General features: G+C 48.2%; 3 protein-coding genes across 4 annotated transcripts; 2 read left to right on the top strand and 1 right to left on the bottom strand.

The window, feature by feature from the left end:
- Positions 1–7289: 7289 nt before the first annotated feature.
- LOC149271622 (GTPase KRas-like) lies at positions 7290–9980 on the top strand. Of its 2 annotated transcripts, XM_089507269.1 has the most exons (5): positions 7290–7400; positions 7718–7896; positions 8010–8169; positions 9229–9344; positions 9863–9980. In XM_089507269.1, the coding sequence occupies exons 1-5, from the start codon at positions 7290–7292 to the stop codon at positions 9978–9980; spliced, it is 684 nt and encodes a 227-aa protein (XP_089363395.1). The 2 variants fall into 2 exon arrangements, with proteins under 2 accessions (XP_089363395.1, XP_089363396.1); XM_089507270.1 differs by lacking the exon at positions 9229–9344 and having other exon boundaries at positions 9864–9980.
- A 2995-nt stretch (positions 9981–12975) lies between these two features.
- LOC149271623 (electron transfer flavoprotein regulatory factor 1-like) lies at positions 12976–13582 on the bottom strand. The gene is made up of 2 exons (XM_089507262.1): positions 13538–13582; positions 12976–13194 (listed from the first exon to the last, which is right to left on the bottom strand). Exons 1-2 carry the CDS (start codon positions 13580–13582, stop codon positions 12976–12978), a joined length of 264 nt encoding a protein of 87 aa, XP_089363388.1.
- A 2807-nt stretch (positions 13583–16389) lies between these two features.
- Positions 16390–22625, top strand: LOC149271624 (dynein axonemal intermediate chain 7-like). The gene is made up of 14 exons (XM_089507263.1): positions 16390–16401; positions 16561–16666; positions 16977–17068; positions 17213–17317; positions 17720–17857; positions 18022–18168; positions 18902–19005; positions 19305–19557; positions 19819–19927; positions 20129–20292; positions 20473–20668; positions 20775–20989; positions 21190–21354; positions 22350–22625. The coding sequence occupies exons 1-14, from the start codon at positions 16390–16392 to the stop codon at positions 22623–22625; spliced, it is 2082 nt and encodes a 693-aa protein (XP_089363389.1).
- The last annotated feature ends 92 nt before the right edge of the window (positions 22626–22717 follow it).

Below are 22717 nucleotides of genomic sequence, written 5' to 3' on the forward strand. Positions count from 1 at the left end.
CTTCTTCCTAGGAATAGCCGTGCGTTGTTTTTTGTTTGTTTTTGTTAGGATTTCAGATTTGAAGAATATGTAATATTAGAGCGATTACAGAGTACTTTAATATGCATTCTTTATAGAACACCCTGCCTGGGAACCTGCAGCGTCTGTTTAAATGGCGTTGATGCAAGGAAAGTTCTGGAACAGAGTGACGGGCGGGAGAGACAGAAGGCGGGAAATGCCCTGAAACGAAACCGGTTGTAGAAGGAAGTGTGAAAAAAAATTATAGCGAAGGGAACAAAAACATGATTTCAAGGAAAGAAGGGACAGCTACAATTACCGAGCCCTCCTCGCTCGTTAGTAAATTCCCTCGTCGAGCAATGAGAGCAGAAAGCGGAAACTGACTCTAACCTCATGACATAACCAGAGAAGCCGGCGACTTATTGCGCCAGCCGAGTTACCCCTGCAGGACACGACCCTGCATAATGTCACAAGCGACCACTGAGACCTTTCTACGGGATCTGTGGATCCTTAATAGCCCCTCACATGGACCCTACTGCAGGGTGAAAGCCAAATGGTTCAGTCGTTATGGAAACCGTGGTCACAAGGTAAAGATATTTTCCACCTGAATCTGACATGACTCTGAGAATAACACGAGACCCTGAAAATCTGCCCATATCCCCCCAAAAATCTTCTGCCTCTGACATGACACGAGACTCTGTGTAACCTGGAGATGGCCCGTATGATAACGTAAGGGGTTAATATCTCCCCCACTCGTTATCTGAGTAGCCAGAAGATTCAGTCTTAATCTGTGGGGACAGGTAGAGGCTCTGTTTGCCCAGAAAAAATCTATTTATTCCAAAACACCAGGAGAAACTGCCCCAGCTAGCATGTCTTAAGCTTTTTGCCTTTTAGTCAAAGAACAACCAGAGTGGGTCAGAGGCTGAGATGTAATATAAGGAAGTTTTACTTTACCCAACAGAAGTGGTTGTTAATTGGAACAGCCTCGCAGCAGAGGTGGTAGAGGGTAATAGATAAGTGGAATAGACTCCCAGCAGAGGTGGTAGAGGATAATACAGCGAGGAGATTTAAACATGCATAGGATAGACATACGGCTCCTGAATCTAAGACAAGACCAGCGACTGATTAAGGTTTGAGTCGTTACAGCAGGAGAAACGGACGACTAGACGGGGGCCGGATGGGGCCGATCTGCCGGCGGGTTCTATCTAAACTTCCCTGAATATCTCACAATAGTTAATCCTCCTGGGGAAGGCGAGGCAGAGGAGGTACAAACACCCCGACACACTGTAAGAAAGCTGCATTTAGGGGTAAAAATTCACAAACAGAATGTTGACAATAAATGCACTTTTCATATCAGCCAGGAATAAATGAGACAATAAAACCTACACAGTGATAGGAGTGGGAGCCCAAGCCGGCAGATATTTTACTTACAGCAACACAAAGTGTCACGACCGGCGCGTTTCTTGTCTAATCAGGTCGGGAGCGACCAGCAGATACTCCGGCTCTCTGCGCGCAACTTTACATGGGAGAGGTAGGAATGCGTCATTCATGAAAACCGCGGAAACGCCAACCAATCACCAGACGCCAACAATTCTGCCGAGCCATGTAATAAATAGAACTCCTACTCAGAACTCAGGGGCTGGATCTCCTAAATAATAATAATAATAAATATATATACAAACACATACAGTATATACATATATACACACACACATATATATATATATATATACATATGCACACACACACATATATATATATACACATATATATATACATCTATACACACATATATATATACATATGCACACACACACACACACATATATATATCTATATATACACACACACACATATATATATATATATATACCGGTATATATATATATAGACACACACACATATATATATCTATATATACACACACATATTTATATACACACACACTCACTGGCCCCTTTATTAGGTACACCCGTTCAATTGCTTGTTAACACAAATAGCTAATAAGCCAATCACATGGCCGCATTTAGGGATGTAGACGCGGTCAAGACAACTTGCTGAAGTTCAAACCGAGCATCAAAATGGGGCAGAAAGTGTATTTTAGTGACTTTGAACGTGGCATGGTGGCTGTTGGTGCCAGACGGCTGGCCTGAGTATTTCAGAAACTCTTGATCTGCTGGGATTTTCACCCAAACCATCTCGCATCCTTACACATACATGCTCACGCACTTACACATCCACGCTCACATACATGCTCACACACTTACACATACATGCTCACACACTTACACATCCACGCTCACATACATGCTCACACACTTACACATACACGCTCACACACACATACATGCTCACACACTTACACATACACCCTCATACATCCTTACACATACATGATAACACGCAATACATGCTTAAACACTTACACATACATGCTCAGACACAAACATACATGCATGCTCACAAACATTTATACACTTTACCCCCTTACCCTATCCCACGTGTGCCGAGCGCCGGGATTTGGCATCATAACCCGGCGCTCGCCATTAATTTGGGGTCGGTTAGAGGGAGAGCCGTGATTTTAGCCTATAGCTCTAAACGGAGAGTCTGGGGTTAAAGTATGTTTTCTCCATTCTGGGCTATGAACACGTTAAACGGAGACACGCAAACACGTATGAGCACACGTGAACACACACAATATAGTTCCATACTTACCAAAAGCATCGTCTTTTTGGTATAAAAGGGATAATAACTGCCAAAAACATGCGCTGCCTAAAACAGATGGAGAGAAAGACATGAAGGAAAGTTATAGATACAGAATATACATACATGCGAACTGTCCTGCTTTTGCCCCGGAGCCTCCAGGTACCCCTCCGCTTCTCTGAGGTCTTTCTCCGGGTCGCGGGAGCCACTCTCTGCTCTATTCCCGCCGGCGGCTCTTCGTTCGCTCTCTGGGAATGCGGAGACTTTCTTTTTGGTGACATTTTTAGACGACTAAGGTAAAAAATAAACATTCAGCAAACATTCTGGAGAGACGACTAAGAAGGGAAATGATCTGCAGCGTCTGAATATGTCCGGCGGGGGAGAGAAGAGATAGAGAGACGTTACGAGAAGAGACCGCAATCTAACACTAGAGGATTGGAGACTGAGATGGTACGGAAGGGAGTTTTACTTCACTGAGAGGGTGGTAGATAAGTGGAGCAGCCTCCCAGCAGAGGTGGTAGAGGGTAATACAGTGAGGGTATTAACCATGCATGGGATAGACATACGGCTCCTGAATCTAAGACGAGACCGACGACTGATTAAGGTTTGAGTCTTTACAGCAGGAGAAACGGGAGACTAGACGGGGGCCGGATGGGGCCGATCTGCTGGCGGGTTCTGGGTTTCTGTGACTGGACGGTATGTCGGGAAACACGAGCCGAGCGAAACCCCTTGGCTGTTGGTGACACAGAAAAAAGGCGGGAATCGCATTTTCCTGTAGGTGACAGATATAGGTCCCGTCACTGTATATATAACGCTCTACTTAACTCTCTTCCCACAGGATCGGTCTGTGCTGTGCATGCGCCACCGGGAGGGGTGGTAATTTCATATCAGCTGCTGCTTTTGGCTCCCCGTTGTTCTAATGAAACACAACCTAACCCCTTCTGCCCTATTACAGTGACGTAACGCTGCCATTTTACCCCTTCTGCCCCATTACAGTGATGTAACGCTGCCATTTTTACCCCTTCTGCCCCATTACAGTGACGTAATGCTTTGATTAACCCCTTCTGCCCCACTAGTGTCAGGTAATGCTACGAATTAACCCTTTCTGCCCCACTACCGTGCGCAAATGTGCTTTCTCACATTTATGGGGTAGTAGTGTGGTTTAACCCTTTCTGTTTCACACTCTGAATAAATGCTGTGATTTACCCATCTCTGTCCCACTGCTGTGAGGTAATTTTGCGTTTTAACCCTTTCTGTTTCACGTCTGTGGGGTAATAGTGCGGTTTAACACTTTTTGCCCCTCTACTGTGAGGCAATACCGTGATTTAACCCTCTGAGGTAACACAGCAGATCGACCACGGCCTCGCCCGCCCCTCAGCCGTTTGACTGACGTTGAGTGACGATACCGTAGGGCGGTGATATTGGGCGTGCCTTATGGTATAGGCGTGACTTTTCCGTTCTCGACCCCGCTGCTGTCCAATGAGTGAGCCAGCTGGGCGTGACGTCAGCGCAAAGGTCCCGTCTTATTTATAGATCGTATTTAAAGAGCCCCTGGGAGGCTCCGGCTGCGCGCTTTGCTCTGTGTGCTCAGCCCGGGTAAGGCGGCCTGCACTGAATACACACACCGGCCGAACCCGCTCACTCGCTGCCTGAGCACCGGGCTAACCTCCATTTTCCCGCGGCATCCAGCCTCCCCGGTCGGGTCGTATTACCGGGATGCAGCCGTGAGCCGCTCTCCAGGAAGCAGGTGAGTGGGCGCTGGGTGTGCGTGGCCCGGGGGCCGTGATTCTGGGGGTGGCTTGTGGTGAGGGGCCTGGCCTTTGTCGAGTTCCCCTGCCTTTTGCGGGGATGATTCGCGAGGGCCTGAGCTGTGGGGGTTCCCCTTCTCCTCAGCCCTAAACGGGGATTGAGTTGGGGTTCCCTTGCCCCGCGAGGGGACTGGGTTGAGGGAGGTTCCCTTGCCTGGTGAAGGACAGTGTTGACCGGGGGTCCCCCTACCCTTCATTGGGCAGCCTTTGGAAAGCTGAGGGGCAGGGGACTGGGTTGAGAGGAGTGAGGGAGGTTCCCTTTCCTGGTGAGGGGCAGGGGCCTGGTTTGAGTGGGGGGTCTTCTGCCCTTCATTGGGGGGGCCTGGGTTGAGTGGCTCTAGGTGGGGGTGCTGGGGATTGCAGTTCTGGTTCTTTGGGCTTCTCTATCCTCCCTAATCACATAGCGGAGGCTTAACGTTCATCGACCCTTGGGGGCCCTAGGCCAGAGGCCTCTCTGCTATAGATCTGCCCTCACCGGGGCTTTTAAACTTAGACGTTTAGTAGGAAGTCTGGTAGCGAATCGTATAACAGGGTTCTGTGTGGGTAAGTGGCCTCCTCTGGCTGCCCCCTAGCCTTGGATTTTACCCCTCGGGGGTTCTCTGGATCGGTGTTTCTTGTCACCTCTGTGGGGTTTGGAGTCGGGGGGCTTCCTCATTGAGAAGAGAGGTTACCGCTGTAGTATAAGATCTGGAAACACTGCGGTTTATGAGGTGGCAGCTCACGTGGTTATGTTATGATGTCATATAACCATCGCGGGAGAATTGGCGTGTTTTCACCGTCTTTCTGAGTTCCAAAACGCTCACTTGTAGCAAGAAGCCTCCAAGCTCAGGTGTTGCCGACGCGTAACACGGGGCACCCCGGGGCCACACATGACCTCTCTGTATTGGTGGAGCGGTTACCCCGTCGCGGGTTCTGCTCTCTGGCGCAGTCGGATTTCTGAGTTTGTGCCGAGTGCTGTGAATCTGTTAGCGTTGGCTCCGTCTTCTTGGGACCCCGAGTGTGGCCCCCGCGTAACCAGGAACCATAATATCACGAGCTTGAAAGCGGCCCTTTCTGCGCACGCTCGCTCTTAAAAACTGGAGCGCTGCAAGCTGATCCGAGACAATGGCTCATTTGGTCTCTCAATATTAAGATGACCTTTACTTTGCATAATTAGATTCTGTCCCATAAACTTGGCGAGGTCACTTGAGTCTCATTCCTGAACAGTGTTTCACCAACAATTAGTGCAAGACGTGCGTTCTTGACCTTTAAACACGGGCCAGGGGTTTAGAAGCAGTGAAAGTGCCTGAATGTTCCAACGAAGGGCCATCTGGCTCCGTGACACTCTATATAGCTGGAGGGGGGGCGGCTTTCTGGCTCTTTATTTATTTCACCCCAGAGCCGTGTCGGTGGGGGCAGCTTTCATACCCCGACTCGCGCTATTCTTCTGAATGTGATGTGCGTGCGAGGTTGTGGAACCGGTTACCACACCCCGTGCACCTGACTGGCGCGGGTCCTGTCGGGGCTGCCGGCAGCTACAGGTGGATCTGAAGGCCCCGGTTGACGGCAGACTTTAACGCACACGGCGACGGTTTGTAAGTTGCCGAGAGGTTGGCTGCGTCTGTCGAGGGGTAACGACTTGGGGGCAGATAATCTGGGCTTAAAACCCCTACCTGAGTCTTGCGGGTGGGGGCTGGGGTTATATACACCGCTTACGCTCAGCCCATAGGCCCCTGTATTGCAGGATAATTGGAGGTTTAAGTGTTACTTTGCACTGATGGGGCCCCTGTGAAATATTTAACCCTTTGTGTCGGGATAGTCGCTTCTGCTCTGCAAATTCCGCCTTAGTTTCTTGGGAAGCCTGCGCTGTAATTGTGTAACTTTCTCCTTCGTTCGGATCGGGCTTAGTAATCGTTACGCGAGGCTCAGGCTTGGTTTGGGTTACCTGAGCGCAGGTGTCTGCTTCTAATGTATCGGGGGTCCCGGTGCCATGGGCTACATGTTTAGTTTACGCTGGTGGCCAATAAAATGTTTCCTTATCGGACCCCTGATTGGGACCTCGGGCCGGACCTCGCTTGGGTTTTTCCAGCTCGATGGAGCGATGATTCTGATCCGAACAGCGGAAAGAGAGACACTGTTTAGCTTTGTAACTGCAAGAACGGTCTCCGGGCTGAACTGTGACGGCGTTAAGAGGGAGACCCTTAGGCGCTCAGCATGCCGGGGCATTTGAAGGGACGGTGACGGCTTTAAGAGGAGACCCCTAGGCACTCGGCACCCCCTGGGGCGTTTAAAGGGACAGTGGAGTTCACGCACTGTGATGAGTTAGTGGCTCACGTGGCCCTGCGCGGCTCTCGGCAGGTGAACGGCTCGCAGACTTTGACCTTCTGCTAACCGGATTCGGGTGGATCGAGGGTCATGCGGTGACGTCTCGCGTTCATCCGTTCCTTTGGATTAAGCCGCTGATTCCATTTGTTCGGCCCGGCGTTAGAGACTTTCCGCGTCGCCCGTTTAATTCCCCAAATTCAGGGTCTTCCTGTGATGAGGGTGGATGCGGCGGGGACCAGAACTTGCACCTGCGGGGGGGGGGGGTATAATAGACACTCGCACCGTTGTGTGGGGGGCAGGGGTTTTGGGACCCGCAGGAGATGGTACGTTATTATAGGTTACTAAGTCCGTAGGCTGCTATATACGGAGCAGGTGGCGGTTTGGTGGCGTCCGTGTGGTTTGGTGTCTTCCGGAACAGTCTCTGGGACGGGACCTTGTTGACTTCTTCCTATTTATCTTTTCAGATTTTTCTAGAAAATGACGGAGTACAAGCTGGTGGTGGTTGGAGCTGGAGGCGTCGGGAAGAGCGCCCTGACAATCCAGCTAATTCAGAATCACTTTGTGGACGAGTATGATCCCACCATCGAGGTGAGACTGCGGGCAGAGGGCGGCTGCCCACTCTAAATGCGCCATGTCCGCTAAACGTGGCGCTCGACAAAGGTCGCTCTGTGGTTGCCGCATGAATATTATTTTGTTTAAGAAGCCGCACCTTAAAGGATAATATGGATCGCCGTCCTCATCTGATTGGCTGAGGAATACTGCGTTATTTTGCTCTTATACATCGGAGACCTCTGTCTATATCTGTCGGATACGTCTATCTATCAGTTGGGTCTTTCTGCCCGATTCTGTTCTCTAGAATCTCATATCCGCGACTCCTTCATATATTTGATTTTCTTTCTCTGTAGGACTCCTACCGAAAGCAGGTGGTTATTGACGGCGAGACCTGCCTCCTGGATATTCTGGATACCGCAGGTCAAGAGGAGTACAGCGCCATGAGAGATCAGTACATGAGGACAGGAGAAGGCTTTCTGTGTGTATTCGCCATCAATAATACCAAGTCCTTCGAGGACATCCATAACTATAGGTAGGGTTAATGCGAGCCACACTGTAATGACACCCCCCCCCCCCCCCCCGAGGCTCTCGGTTCATTGACAAGAATTGTGTTTTGTTTTTTTTTCTTTTTAAAATCCTTTTTAGAGAACAAATAAAGAGAGTTAAAGATTCTGAGGATGTCCCGATGGTTTTAGTCGGCAACAAATGCGACCTGCCGTCCCGGACCGTAGACACGAAGCAAGCCCAGGACCTGGCGAGGAGCTACGGGATTCCGTTTATCGAAACGTCGGCAAAGACGCGACAGGTAAACCTCCCGGGAGCGAGAGCCCTGCGGGCGTAAAGCCGAGCCTTCTCTACGCGGAACGCGACGCCTGTTATTTCTTAAGGAGGTTATAAGCTGCCTCGACGCTTTCATCTTCAGAAGCGGATGTAGTATTTGGGATTTGTTTCCGGGTTCCATATATCTCTGGCTCTGATTTCCCGAATCCATGCGAAGGATGATTTGTATCGCGTACTAAGACCCTGCCGGTCGGGTTCAGTTAAATAATTCTCTTTGCTGAAGATGAAACCTCGTAACTGGCAGCTCTGCTCGTCTCCACACTTTGCTTCACAAACCACCTGCTTTAATCCCCTCCGTGCCTGTGATTCTAATCTTGGTGAAAGGCTGATCAGATTCTGGCTTTAAAGGTGACCCCTTGCAGTCTCATTCTAATGTGTGTCTGGGGTATATCCGACCTGCCCCTGATGGCGAGAGCGCTGTGCCAAATGCGTGTGCGTGCGCAGATGTCAAAGAAATGGGGGGGGGGGAGAATCACAGCCTGGAGTCTGAGGCGCGCATGTCTTGACCTGATCATCTTGTTTGCCGTGATTGGTGGTGGGATCCTCTCCTTCTCTGCATTGATAAAACAATCTCTCGCTTCTTGTATCCAATGAAATTCCGTGCTGCGGCCTCGCTTATCAATCTTCTATAAACTGAAAAATTTAACTTTCATTAAAGTCTGACGATCGACCCCCAAGCTGACTGATTATATATAAAGTTGTACGATTAAGTCAATCATTGCTGCCCCCACATATGGCATGTGGATTTTAAACCATCCCGGTCACATGGGCAAGAAAATAAATCCTCACTATTTGTAAGCCTGTCTATAAATGTTCGGCGGGAGGGTGGTGGTTTATGCACCTCCTGGTCATAAATGTTACTACTGAGGTTCCTAAAAGCCGCCCTGCGTGACCGATAGGGTTGTAATGTAGTCATGGGGCTCGATGAGAGGTCGGTTGCGCCCCCCCATATGGCCCAAAATCTTTCCCGATGCCTTTGTGCCCCAGAGCCCAACCGTTAAAGGCGTTGTGTTTTACGATGCAGAGAGTGGAGGATGCTTTTTATACCCTGGTGCGGGAAATCCGGCAGCACAGATTGAAAAAGATCAGCAAAGAAGAAAAGACTCCAGGCTGTGTGAAAATTAAAAAATGCCTTGTAATGTGACGGGGTAAGTGGCGTGGCCCTAACGATGGGGGGCCGTGTACCTCGAGAAACGTAATGCCTGTTTGTGTGCTGCAGGTGGGACTGTAAGGGGTTTATTCGCTAAGTGGAGAGTTGCTTTACTATTCATCATGATGGGATAACACTGGCAAGGTTCTCAGCGGAAGGTGATCAATTGGCCAAGTATAAATTAACAGTTTAGCTGACTTAACTATACATCATGCAGGGCCAGAGGCTCACCAGGGATGGACCATTTATAATGTATAGAAACTTCCCCTTACCCGTCGGTGAGCATATTACTTTATGGAATGGTTTAGAACCCGATATAGGAAACACAGGAGGGGTAAAAGTGATCCATCAAGGCCGTTGGGTATAGCGTAGGTCCAGGCTGCCTGCTCGGGCCACGTCTCATGCCTATGGTCACCTGGGCCCCTCCGGAGGTGACGGCTTCCCTGGGTTGGGGGATGTTATTTGACTATTGGGTCAGTCAGCTTACACTCTTTTGTCTCCTTTTTCAGGGTGTGGATGATGCTTTCTACACTTTAGTCCGTGAAATCCGGAAACACAAGGAGAAGATGAGCAAGGACGGCAAAAAGAAGAAGAAAAAGTCCAAGCCAAAGTGTATAATTCTGTGAATAGTTCCCAACCCCCCCTTGTTCTAGGCATGCAGAACCGTGATATTTTTGTACATCACACTAAATTATTGGCGTTTTTGCTTTTTTGATCGCTTTACATCGTGGGACCTCTGTGGCTTCTGCTTTAAACAAAAAAAAAAAAAAAAAACCCTCTGTTTTACGTTGGGGGGGGGGAATAATCCTTTTTCGTGCCAGTATTCCGTTTTCTGAATGAAGACGCCGTGGCTCCGGGACCTGCAGCTCATGGGCCGAGAGAGGTTCATCCCCACATCCTGACCGTTGGACATCCTCTACCCCCCCCCCCCAAAGACAAAGTTTTTTTTTTTTGCACCATAAAGAAGAGCTGTTTCTAAATGGAGGCATGGACTGTGTTTTAAGAGCGTTTCTGCTGCCGCTGAGCGTAACGCAGGCTGTCTCTTCATCCAACCAATCCCAACAACCCCCCCACCCCCCTGGATGACCGTTTAAGGGTCTTTCCACCGAAACTGAAACCCATTCCCACAATGTGACGTAATGGAAATGGTGCTATCGTAGCTGAATAACGTGCTTGTGGTGTTTGGCACGAACGTCTTTTAACTCCTCGTTTCTAGGAACTGACAACTTTTTATTTTCTTGCGCAGGTGTCCAAAATAATCGTATAACTCTAACCCCGAACACGGGGCGAAGACACAGAACCGCACTAATCTTTGCAATAGTTTTAAAGGAGGCGCGAGAGACCTTTCGAGCTTAGAAAACCAACAAAAAGAAACCAACCCCCCCCCCCCCCTTAACTTTTCACTCTTGGTGTCGGGGTTTGTCGAGTGCGTTACCTGTTACGGAGGGGTATAAAAGATTATTTTACAAAAAAAAAACCCTCCTCCTGTCTGCTCTTCTGCTTCCCGGCGGTTGTTATGAATGGCTTCTATTCTTTAATACCATGTAACGGTCATTTAGATTTCTGCATAGATCTACATTTATGAACTTTGCCCGAGAGTGATGGGAGTTGGGGCTGCCTGAAAGTGTCAGCCAGATCAGGTCTGTACGACGAGACCCCCCCCCGCTCTACAGATTCAGCCCCCCGTTTCACCCAGGGGGTTGGGAAGGTGGAGCAGGTGCTGGGATCATAAACCCCAAATGTTTCAGCGGGAGCAGCGCCTGATGTATCGAATGCTTTTTATTTTTGGGTGAATTCCCCGGATCTTTTGGGCATTTACCTAACGTTTGCGCCGCCGCCGTGTCCTACCTCAAAAATAAGTAAAGCTCAGATTGAGGTAAAGTGAGCGTTTGTGCTTTTTAAAGAATAACCAGGTGTATTTAGGGGGGGGGGGGTGAGTGTGAGTGTTTGATCATGTCTTCCATGCGATTTGAATGCAAAGCTTTAGCATTCTTCTCTTACCCCAGGAACGGGGATGGGGGGGCAACACAGCAGAGCTACCCCCGCAGAGCCGCAATGACACATTACCCCAGAACAGAGCGCAATTAAACTAAAAGGGGTTATTTTCCGTCTAATTAGCCTCTTGTACAAAGGATGCCACCCTATGCCAAAAGTGTACAGGATCAGTGGGTATGGGACGGGCACAATGGCTGCAATGTTCTCTGGTCTACGGATGTTGACGCGCATGCACTATAGGAGCGGGGGGGGGGTTTGGCTAGAAAGTGTTTTTGTTGGTAGTAGAGCCGCTCGCCCGCTGTGTCCTTTTCCCAGTAATAGTTTTGTGTCTAGTTCTCCACGCTTCCTTAAATTGTGCCCGATGGGGTATCCTGAATCAGATGCCCCGCTCCTCGTGCCTTTGATCCAAAGGGGCAAACAGCACGGGCCTGTTGCTACAGTATAGCGGGTGGTTCTCGGGGGGGGGGGACTAAATACCCCCTCTGGCACTAGGGCTGCTCTTTAATTACCCTGGGAATCGTCTTTTTCACCGTATTCTGTTAAAGCTCCAGCCCCCAGTGCTTTGCTGCAGCTTCCCTGTCCTGTATATAGACGCCCGGCCAGCCAATCCCATACTGTTGTCTTAACGTCGAGTCCTCCGGCTTGGCGAGCGTCGCATGACGTGCTGCGCGTCTCCTCCGCCGGGGACAGATAATGTAACATGTTTACCTGGAATGTATTGTAACTATTTTTGTATAGAAACATGCACATTTTGTATGTTGTGCTTTTATTTTCTTTCTTTTTTTAGCGGTTTGATACGTGCCGGTTGTGCTGAACACAATATGGACGTTGACAGAATTAACTACACTTTAAAACGACCACTGAATTAATTGTTTCATATTTAATAGGAGTATCTTCGGTGTGTGCCATTACTTTGTCATTTTACTTTTGTCCTTAACTGTGCAATGCTCCTATTTATTGTAATGTAATAAATGAGTTATGGTGACCGAGATTTATTCTTTGTAAAATGACGCACGCCATGTAGTAGATCAGCCCCGTGTAGTCGCCCGTTTCTCCTGCTGTAAAGACCCAAACCTTAATCAGTCGTCGCATATGTTCTCATCTCGCTCTGTTATCTGATCCCTGATCTACTAGACAAACACCTGGCTCTTTATCATACTGCCTGTGGGAAACAATAGAATGGCTCGGTCTTAATCACCCAGCCTGACTCTCTCGCTAATGAAAGTCTATGGAGGAACAGACTTCATTAGCATCGCCATAAAGCGTCAGCTCAGTGCGGTGTTTGAGCTGGGAAAGTCACCCAAAATATCACATGCCTGACAGCGACGGCGACTCCGGGTCTGCAGATAAAGGGAGTTCATTGGGACCGTATACAGTCTGCTTTCCTCTTACCGGCGCACATCGACATGATGTACAAATGGGCTTGAACAGTGTGAACAGATCTGTTACCATGGTAACACCAGTCACTAAACTCATGTTTTTTTTATTTAAAAAGCAGACACAGCACCTATAAAGCTGCGCGTTTTTGTGTGTAGCCCACGGCCGTCGTCTCTCGGCATCTCGATGATTTTGATCGTTTTCGTTATCTTAAAGCCCATCTTTTTGGCCCGTTTTGGTGAAGTGATGTCACAAGTTCTGGTCGTCTTCATAGTATCTCTGCTTCATGGCTCTGTACTTCCTCAGATAATACAAAGCTTCGATCTCCTTGACGACAAACTCTCCCCGAGCGAGAAGCTCCTTTATTTTTTCAGGATCTCTCACATCCTTGTTTTTCATGAAGGCGTTTTTCAGACGCTCTTTGAAGTAGTCCTCGCCTTTGGGGTATTCCCGCCCGAGGAACAGCAGCTTAAAACAAACAGATTTGGTTTGTTAAAAAAAACCCTCAAAGTTTTTATCCACGTAGACTCAGGAAAATAATAATTAAAGGCAACAGGCAACAGAGAGTCATCTGACTTTATCGATGCATGTGATTGGCTGCTGCAGTGATCACCCGCCGGGGATCTGCTTTAGTCACGGAGAAGTCAGCTTCAGCGATGACCCCACGTTCGCTGCGACATGGGACCCTTTTTTTTTAACCTGTGATGTACCAGGTGCGTCACTGGTCCTCTAGGGACATTATTTTTCATGAAGCCCCTAATTCGTCGTCGGTCATGAAGGAGTTAATGAAAACTTTAAAAAAAGCACTTACATTTTTATAAAGCTTCACCACTTCTCCTCTTAAAGGATTGGCCATTCCTCAAATCGCCGGCAGACCCCCTCCTTAGCACATCGTACCCTAAAACATAAAAAAAGAACACATTTTTTCATTACACAGTATTTGGTTCCTCGCGAAACATACCCTGTGGGGGGTATCGGGGTATTTAGTACTAACACACCAATGCCCCGGCCCTACGCTTACCCCGCTCCTCCTCACGCCTAATGATGTCATATTCCATCACGTGAGGAGCAGCTTAATGGGGAGGAATTACGTCGGACCTAAGAACAGGAAGGCGAGACAACGGCCCCCATTAAGTGGGTTTAACATATACAACATATATATATTTTTATAATGGGCAGATTAGACGAGTCACGAGGTACCCGCCAGCCGTCAAATTCTTTCATGTACCTGAAACCCCCATTATTATTATCAAAACCCGGAAAAACTGTAGAATTTGGGGAAAAGAGACCCTTTTATAATAACTGACTCTCTGATATAAAGAGTTTCCATAAGAACCCGTTCAGCGCGGATCTACACCTGGGGTAAGAAAAGCACTTTTTGTGGCCCTGCCCGTTCGTGTCCTACACCCTATACCCAGCACCAGACACTGCAGTGTGTACACTCCGCGGGCCCCAGGGGACTGGCCCCTGACATGAGCCGTACACTCCGCGGGCCCCAGGGGACTGGCCCCTGACATGAGCCGTACACTCCGCGGGCCCCAGGGGACTGGCCCCTGACATGAGCCGTACACTCCGCGGGCCCCAGGGGACTGGCCCCTGACATGAGCCGTACACTCCGCGGGCCCCAGGGGACTGGCCCCTGACATGAGCCGTACACTCCGCGGGCCCCAGGGGACTGGCCCCTGACATGAGCCGTACACTCCGCGGGCCCCAGGGGACTGGCCCCTGACATGAGCCGTACACTCCACGGGCCCCAGGGGACTGGCCCCTGACATGAGCCGTACACTCTGCGGGCCCCAGGGGACTGGCCCCTGACACTGGGCGTATACCCAGCGGTGCCTTATGGGTATTGGCTCCGGACACTAGGGGTATGTTTAGCGGGGCCCCTGAGGTCCCGCCCGCTGACATGGGGTAACGGGGCAGTTGTGAAGCTCCGCTCCCGTTGTTTTGTCCGTGACCCCGACTCTCACCTCCGCCCAACTTCCGGCAACAGCACCGCGCACAGTAGTGACGTCACGGACCACACCACCCACTGGTTGCTGTGACAACGGGACGCGTCTCAGAACGAAGAGGAACCCCTGAGCTCTGTGCATCATGGTGAGAGACCTCGAACACAAAGGGTTAACAATACCTGCGCCTCATGCGTGTAGCTCACAACATACATACACACCCCACGTGTGTAACACACAACATACATACACACCATGCGTGTAACACACAACATGCATACACACCCCATGCGCGTAACACACAACATGCGTGTAACACACAACATACATACACACACCATACATACACACACCATGTGTGTAACACACAACATACATACACACCCCACACGTGTAACCCTCTCCGGCCCCCGTCTAGTCGTCCGTTTCTCCTGCTGTAACGACTCAAACCTTAATCAGTCGTTGGTCTCGTCTTAGATTCAGGAGCCGTTTGTCTATCCCATGCATGTTTAATCCCCTCGCTGTATTACCCTCTACCACTTCTGCTGGGAGGCTGTTCCACTTATCTACCACCCTCTCAGTAAAGTAAGTGCTCTACTAGTTACTATGGTGATAAGGCCACTTTTAAAGCATTGCTCCAGTATCACTAATTCTACTTTATCTCCAGTATGTATGGATAGTGTAGAGGGGGTCACCGGGCGGCTCTGGATGTATATATATATATATATATATATATGTATATCACACATTTTACCGATCACATGATCCCTACTCGTTTCATTCATCGCTTTTTTCCTTTCTTTCTTCCCTCGGTCCCCTCATTATATCTCCTTCTTAATGAATAGATTGTCAGGCGCAATAAATCTCTCTCTCTGTCCCTTTTCTGTTCTGTTTTATTTTAGAGACCAAAGAAACGTAAAAAGAAGAAGGTAGGGAGGACTTTAGTTATTTTAGATATAAGTATATTTGATGCTTTAGGCTGTCGCCGAGCTGCGTTTCTGACATTATCCGCCGGAAATCATTTTATAATTAATTTAATGTTATTATTATCCGATTATTATTATTTAATATATTATTACGATTATATATTACGAATCTATTTTATAGCCAATCAGCATCCATGGAACCAATTGGCTAATCCCCTGCATGAGATCATATTGGGGGTCCTTGCTAATTTTTCATCCCTAAATGGGATTGGTCCGTAGGCAGCACATACTATAAAATGATGTAATAATAATCGCGTTTTGATCTTTGTTACAGTCCCAGTGCGGTAATCATTTACATACGTACCAATATTCTGTTTTTAGTCTGGCCAGTCCCTGTTTGGACCTCAGGTTCTTGCGCCCCTCTTTCCTCCCCCGATAACCTTCTTTTCTCCCCTGATGCCCCTCTCTACTCCCCTGATGCCCCTCTCTCTCCTCCCCCCATGCCCCTCTCTCCCCCCCTGATGCCGCTCTCTCCTCCCCTGATGCCCCTCTTTTCTAGGAGGTCAGAATGTTTGCTGGGTATGAGGGGATCGCAGGGTTCTACGGCCCTAAAAGCCCCGATAATGTGTATAGAAACAGCAAGAAACGGGTTAATAAATTAAACGGGGTAAATAAACCCCATAATTCTGCTTCTTAATGCCCCTCAGTTACACAAATGGCTGCCAATAGGGCACAAAGTCATTTTAAAGGTCTGGTAAAGCCTGGGTTTGAAATGCTGGGAGGCAGTCATGGTGCATGCGGTAAATTGCCCCGGGCGGACTGGTCAGCCATCGATATGAGACGATTCATGCCGGACCAACTCCAGGAGACCGGCTGACTGTTTGTATCCTTGATCAGCAACGAGCGATTCTGGGTTAGAATCTTAGAATCTTGGTTATTAATATTTTTCTCTATTAAAGTCGTCGAAGAGAACGTCTGCGGCTTCGGGGAAGAAAGGAAAAGTCAGCAAAGCGGAACGACTGAGGCTCCAGAAAGAGGAGGAAGACAGGAGGCATCAGGAGGAAGGTCGGTGCCGCTCAGGACTCTCTCTATATGTGCGGTCTTTGCCGTCTTATTCTGTGATCATGTATGTAACATGTATGTTGCCTCAGTCTGGATCACGCTTGGATTACGCAACGTGTTTTGTGTCGGAACCGGCCAGATCCAGACTCTTAAGGGACACTCCGGTGACCCAGACAGGATTTGTTAAGTGCATTAAAACGCATTCACTAAAGTTGTGCATGACGAGGCCGCGGGTCCTCTGTCCCCCCGGATCATTGGACCCCTAACATCACTTACCTACCCCACCTCAATAAGCTCTGTATGCTTTTTGTAGAAGAAGCGCGGCTCCTGGCTGAGCAGGAGGAGGCCGAGCAGCGAGAAAGAGAGCGAGCGGCCAAAGAGGAGCGAGAGAGACTAGAGGCAAAGGTCCGTCTTCAGGATATTCGCTTCCTTAAAACGGAGTGAATCTCACAATCCTCTCCCGGCGGGAATTTTTTTATTAGCAGGTCTTCCTAAATAAACCGGGTGTCCGAAGGGGCTCGTGAAATAACCAAATATCTGTCATGACAGCTACTTGAACGCAGAGATGAGGAACTGGAGGAGTACAGAAGGCTGCTCGAGGAGAAGATAGAAGAAGCCGGGAGGTGGAAGAGACACCTAAGGATTCAAGCAAAGGTAGGTACCAGAGAACCGAAGAGTAACTGTGATGATAGGAATGATGACATAGCAACCCAGAACCCGCTGGCAGATCGGCCCCCAACGGCCCCCGTCTAGTCGCCCGTTTCTCCTGCTGTAACGACTCAAAACTTAATCAGTCGTTGGTCTCGTCTTAGACTCAGGAGCCGTATGTCTATCCCATGCATGTTTAAAACCCTCACTGTATTACCCTCTACCACCTCTGCTGGGAGGCCACATTTCTTACCAGACTTAAATCATTTAGAAGGTTTTGGAAGGGATGCTCCAGCTCAGTCGTGTAAAATGAGTTATGTGGTTTTGCTATTTAGTTACAGCTGCCACGTTTCCAAGAATGGCGGCCGCAGCCGTGCGCCGCACTCATGCAGATTTTTCTATTTGCAGTGGGACCGGTACCTGCGCTGCGATGGAACCCCCGACCCCTCCATCCCCCAGGAGATCAATACCTTTATCAGCCTCTGGACGGAGGAGCAGAACGAAGACTTCCAGTCTGTGCTCAGCAAGAGTAGCCTGGTGCTGAAAGTAAGAGTCCAAAAATTGTATTTTAATAATAAAGGCAAGCGATTTTTACACTAAAACATTCTGTATTTAGTTTTTAATAAAGTCGTTTGTAGTTGTTTTTAATAAAGTAGGATAGAATATTTTTACGCTGTGGTCGCTTATGTTCTGTTGGAATTCCTCCCCAGCTGATCGAGGAGCTGGAATTCCTCCTTGACGAAACCCCTGCGGATGAGCTTCCCGAGGCTGAAGCGGCGCGGTATCTGCAAACTGTCCTGGAGCTGCAAGAACTTCTTCAGCAAAAATTCAATGATGCCACCCAGCATCTGTTAAAGGCAAGAGCGCCCTCTGCAGGTTCCTTCTGCCTCTCTGTCTGATTAATGCAAACGCTGCTTCATTCAGCGTCAGGGACCTAACCTTTCCTTATTAAAGACGGATAATAGTCCGCGGGGCGTTTATTTCAACTTGAATGCGAAAAATATTGAGCCTGAATTCCTTTTTTTAATATCATTGAAGACGATAACGTAGATTATTCCATAAGGTGGTGGCACGGCCACTGAAAATACATAATTCGGGATTTGGTTTATATCCCGAATTATATAAAAGAAAAAAACCCTCTTCAAGGTACATTATACCCGAGAAATAATAAATAAATCATTGAAAGGTCAAAGTTCATGTCACATTTATTATAAGAAGACTATAAACCTTCTGCAATAACACACAGATCACCTTCTTATAAAAATATTTTAATCCAATGCATTCTCCCACAAAAATACTCAGTTCTGAGATGGTTAATGATTTGGGTTAATTTGGTTGAAAATAAATCAATCAGAATATAACCTAATATATATATATATAAAACTTTAGTACAACTTATAGTAATGAAATAATGTATCAATCAGAAATCAGGAATGTATTTACAACCAATGAGAATTCAGCTCTATCAGCAAAATAATTCATTTACAAGAAAAAATAAAATGTATTATATATATTCAAATCAGTGCCTCCCCACGCGATTAATGCCACGCGGGATCTGTGGATGTAAAATGTTTGGTTTATTTCCCGCAGGACGCCGCGGCTCTGGCTGACGTCGACACCGGAAACATGCAGAAAGTTATCGGGAATGACGATGTAACCGTGTGCGTGTGGGCCAATCTGAACAAAAACCCCAGGTACCGCCGCGTGTTTATTATTAATATTTATTTCCACTGATATGTAGAGAAATACAGTGTGTGGGCAAAGAGTTAATGTCATAGAACCGACACTTTTCTGCTGACACTTTATTTCATATCCAAAATCCGGTTTACTGTCTGCAGAATCATTTCCTTGCTGATAAACTGAATTGTTGGTTTTTCCCCCCAATGTCAGCTTAATAAAATGAAAATATTAAATAATTGAATTCAGCGGCAGCTGCTGAATTCGTGCCGTTATATTAGGAACATCCCGATCAATCGCCTCTCTTTCGCTCCAGGTTCAGAGGATACGAATTCACAGAAGCAGCCGTCGGCTTTGAGTTACCGAAACCCCTGGCCGTGTGCGGCGTTGCCGTCCGCATCCTCCGCACAGCCTACGACCACCTTTCCTGCCAAAGCCGCACTTTCTTCCCGCGTGTGAAGGAGGCGGACGGTGAGAACGAAGCGGAGGCCGACCGGGTCCCGGAGGAACGAATCCCCGGAGAGAAGAGCGCTGCGGCTGAAGAAGAGCTCACAGTGGAGGACAGGAAGGTGGGATCTTCTTTCTTTCTTTCTTTAGCGCTACTTTGTAAAGTTAAAAAGAAGTTTGTATTATTGGTGTTTTAGAGGATAGTCATATATTTTAACCGTGAACTTAGTGCCCATGAAACCAAAAACAACCATTTCTTCTCTCCTTCCTGCATAAAAAGGTCATCAGAATGTTAATATATCCTAGAATCACGTCTTATGATGATGATTTGTCTGTAAGCGTCGGGTTCGTGGTTTTATTGTTGTGAAATATCTGCTTCGCAGAGCGTTCTGAGTGCCAGAGAAGAAACAAAGAGCGCAACCGAAGCCCCCGAAACCAACGCATCGGAGTCCGAGAACGTGGGGGCCGGCCAGCCGGGGGACACATCCCAAGGTTTGGCTCCAACTGTTTCCCTCGCTTAGTAGATCCCCCTTTCTATTTTTCCAGCTCTCCTGATGATCACATTTTGTTGAACCAATAAAGGGAATCTTAAGGAATTTTAAGGTTCTGAAACCAGAGAATATATAAAATTCGATTAATTCATGATATTAATATTTATTCCCCCCCCCCCCTTATTCCGTACGGTCTCAGTAGGTCCGTCTCCATCTCCGTTACTTAACGAGGATCAGGCTGATGACGCCCTAGAGGACGATGTGGTCGACTTGCGCCAGTATACGACCCTCGGAGGCATTTACTTTTTTGATGTAATTACCCTCCCCCCTCAGCGGAAACAAGCGAAAAGCTGGACTATGGTGCAGGTAATAACTGTGTTTCAAATTCAGGGTATTTTCATCTGTTTTTAAGGTGTTTTAAACATTTTGGGGACACTTAAGAAATGCTTTCTCCATAAAGCCGCCGGTGTCATCCTAGGGGAGTCTGAGCAGCGCTGAGCGAGCGCTCCAGAAACCGAGTACTTATCAGGCTTTGTGTTCTTCCAGCTCCTTGAAGGAGGAATCGAGTTCTTCTCCTACCCCAACGGAACGTCTCTCACCAGCCTCAGCAGCTACCTGGGGACGTCTTTGCAGGAGAAGGATATGGAGACGCTGTCTGCCCCCCCTGTTGGCGTCTCCTTCAGAGTCCCCAAAAACGTTATATTTTTTGAAGAACCTCAGGTGGCAAGATGGGACCCTGAAAGTAATACTCAGTTATTTGTAAAGATAGAAACATTTCCTCCCATATCTTTCTGCTTTCATTTCATGCCCCCGCCGTGCATAACACCGCGCATGTCCTCTTCCTTCAGGCAAGAACTGGAAAACAGACGCCGTCACCCAGAAGACCTACAACCCGGAGCTCAGGGAATTGTCCTTCAAGATGGACGCTTTTCACACCTTCACCCTGATCCAGGATTCCCACCTGAACATGCCGTACGAGTCCTGGGAGCTGAGACCCCGGGGCAGGAACCGGCTGACGCTCACCATCGCCTCGGCCTTCACCGACATCCAGATAGACGTCGAGGTAGACGTTACCAAGAACCGGTTCTAGATTATTCACCGTTTCTATGCGCGATACTCATCTCCGGCCGCAAGCCCGTGACAATTCACCCCATAATGACGAGAACCGTCTTGGGATGGGTTGTGTGGCTTTAGCTGTTTTTAGTATTAAAGAGTAATTTATTTGACGATTAACAGCAGATACCTCGTTTCTGTCTCCTGCAGGACGACCGGTGCAGGCTGGCGGCCGTCTCCAATACAGAAAGCGACCTGTCCCACCTCGTGGGGAAATGGATGACGCTCTTCGACCTGAAATCCGCCATGAGGCGCGTCGGGCTGAACGTCTTTACCGCGGCAGACTCCGTGAGATTCGTCATCGTGAATAAAAAGGTGCGAGCGACAGCTTTTCACGCATAGATGGGGAGGTTTGTCAAAGAGGCTGAGCACGGCTGTTAAGGTGCAACCGGCCTCTATTTAAAATGTAACCCCCAAATAATTCCGTCGTCACCCGAACCCTTTTACGATTGGTTTGAAAGGAGACTTTTACCGGATGCCCCGTGACATCTCTACAGCAAATCCCGAGGCCAACGCAACCAAACCAGACAAACGTGTAGGAAATTGTAGGGGGGCAGTTTAATGTTAATGGACCAAAAAGCATTAAAGTGAGCAAAAATAGCAATTTTTTAAGTCATTTATTTATTTTGGACAGGATGAAGAAGCGGAGAACATGGCCTACAAAGAAATGGCCCTCCTTTCCGCCTCGTTTGCCTTTGGTTGGAGTAAATGGAACCACAGCTGTGGATCTCAGCAAATCGTTATCAAGGTGATTATAGAAAACCTACGATATCAGATAAACATAAATTTCTGTAAAGGACTTTGAGTCATGAGAACCCCCCCCAGTCCCAAAAAACTGGGATTTTAAATCCAGAGGTCTGGCTTAAATTACAGCCCTTTTTTCCCGGCTGACCCCGACCTCTCGCTCCTCAGCCAGGGATTACGAGGGTCCGTAGCAGGATCTTAAACTTTAGATTTCTCATAAACCTGCAGATTTTTTGTTATTGGCACTGGTGATTTTACCAATCCCGGGGTGGTCCAGATCCTTATTTTAGCTCTTGCGTCTATATTGTAAGCCTGCGCGTCGGCCCTGTTTTGGGAATTGTCGTCAATATATGAATATTTTTTTAGATAGTACAAATAAAAGTTAATAAAAGACAATAATATGCAAAACCAAACTGCCCCAGCGGTCTCCACAGGTGCATTACCAGGCAGGGCCACCAGGGGGCTAGTTTTCAAATCTATATTAAATGCTATTATAGTGCCTACAGTTAATGATATCCTGCAGCGACTGGGACGTGAATAGTTAACAGATGAAAACGTCACTTTAGGTTAAAGAACGCGCGGAGGCCGCCGTACCCGGTGAAGACGGCCGGTCTCTCTACATGCTGAGCCCGCGGAGAACCCAGAGACTGAAGATCTGCGAGGACAGCGAGCTCTTCTCGGAGGAACTCCACGCCGGCAGCGAGTTTCATTCCACGCTGTATCACGCGGTCCGAGAACACGCCGGCGCAGGCGCCATGGAGGCTGTCAAACTCTCGCACCCGCTGTTTGCGGACGCCGTCTACCAGTTATTAAACGCCACCAGAGTTTTGTCATATTCATAAGAAAAATAATAAATACTCTATATTTAGAACTTTATTAAACTCTCGGATACAATAAATATATTCACACGATTCACATTCAGACAGAAAGGAGC

Source organism: Sceloporus occidentalis, unplaced genomic scaffold, assembly GCF_023333645.1.
Source record: "Sceloporus occidentalis isolate IW3139 unplaced genomic scaffold, rSceOcc1.0.p SCAF_483, whole genome shotgun sequence".
NCBI classification, from domain to species: Eukaryota; Metazoa; Chordata; class Lepidosauria; order Squamata; family Phrynosomatidae; genus Sceloporus; species Sceloporus occidentalis.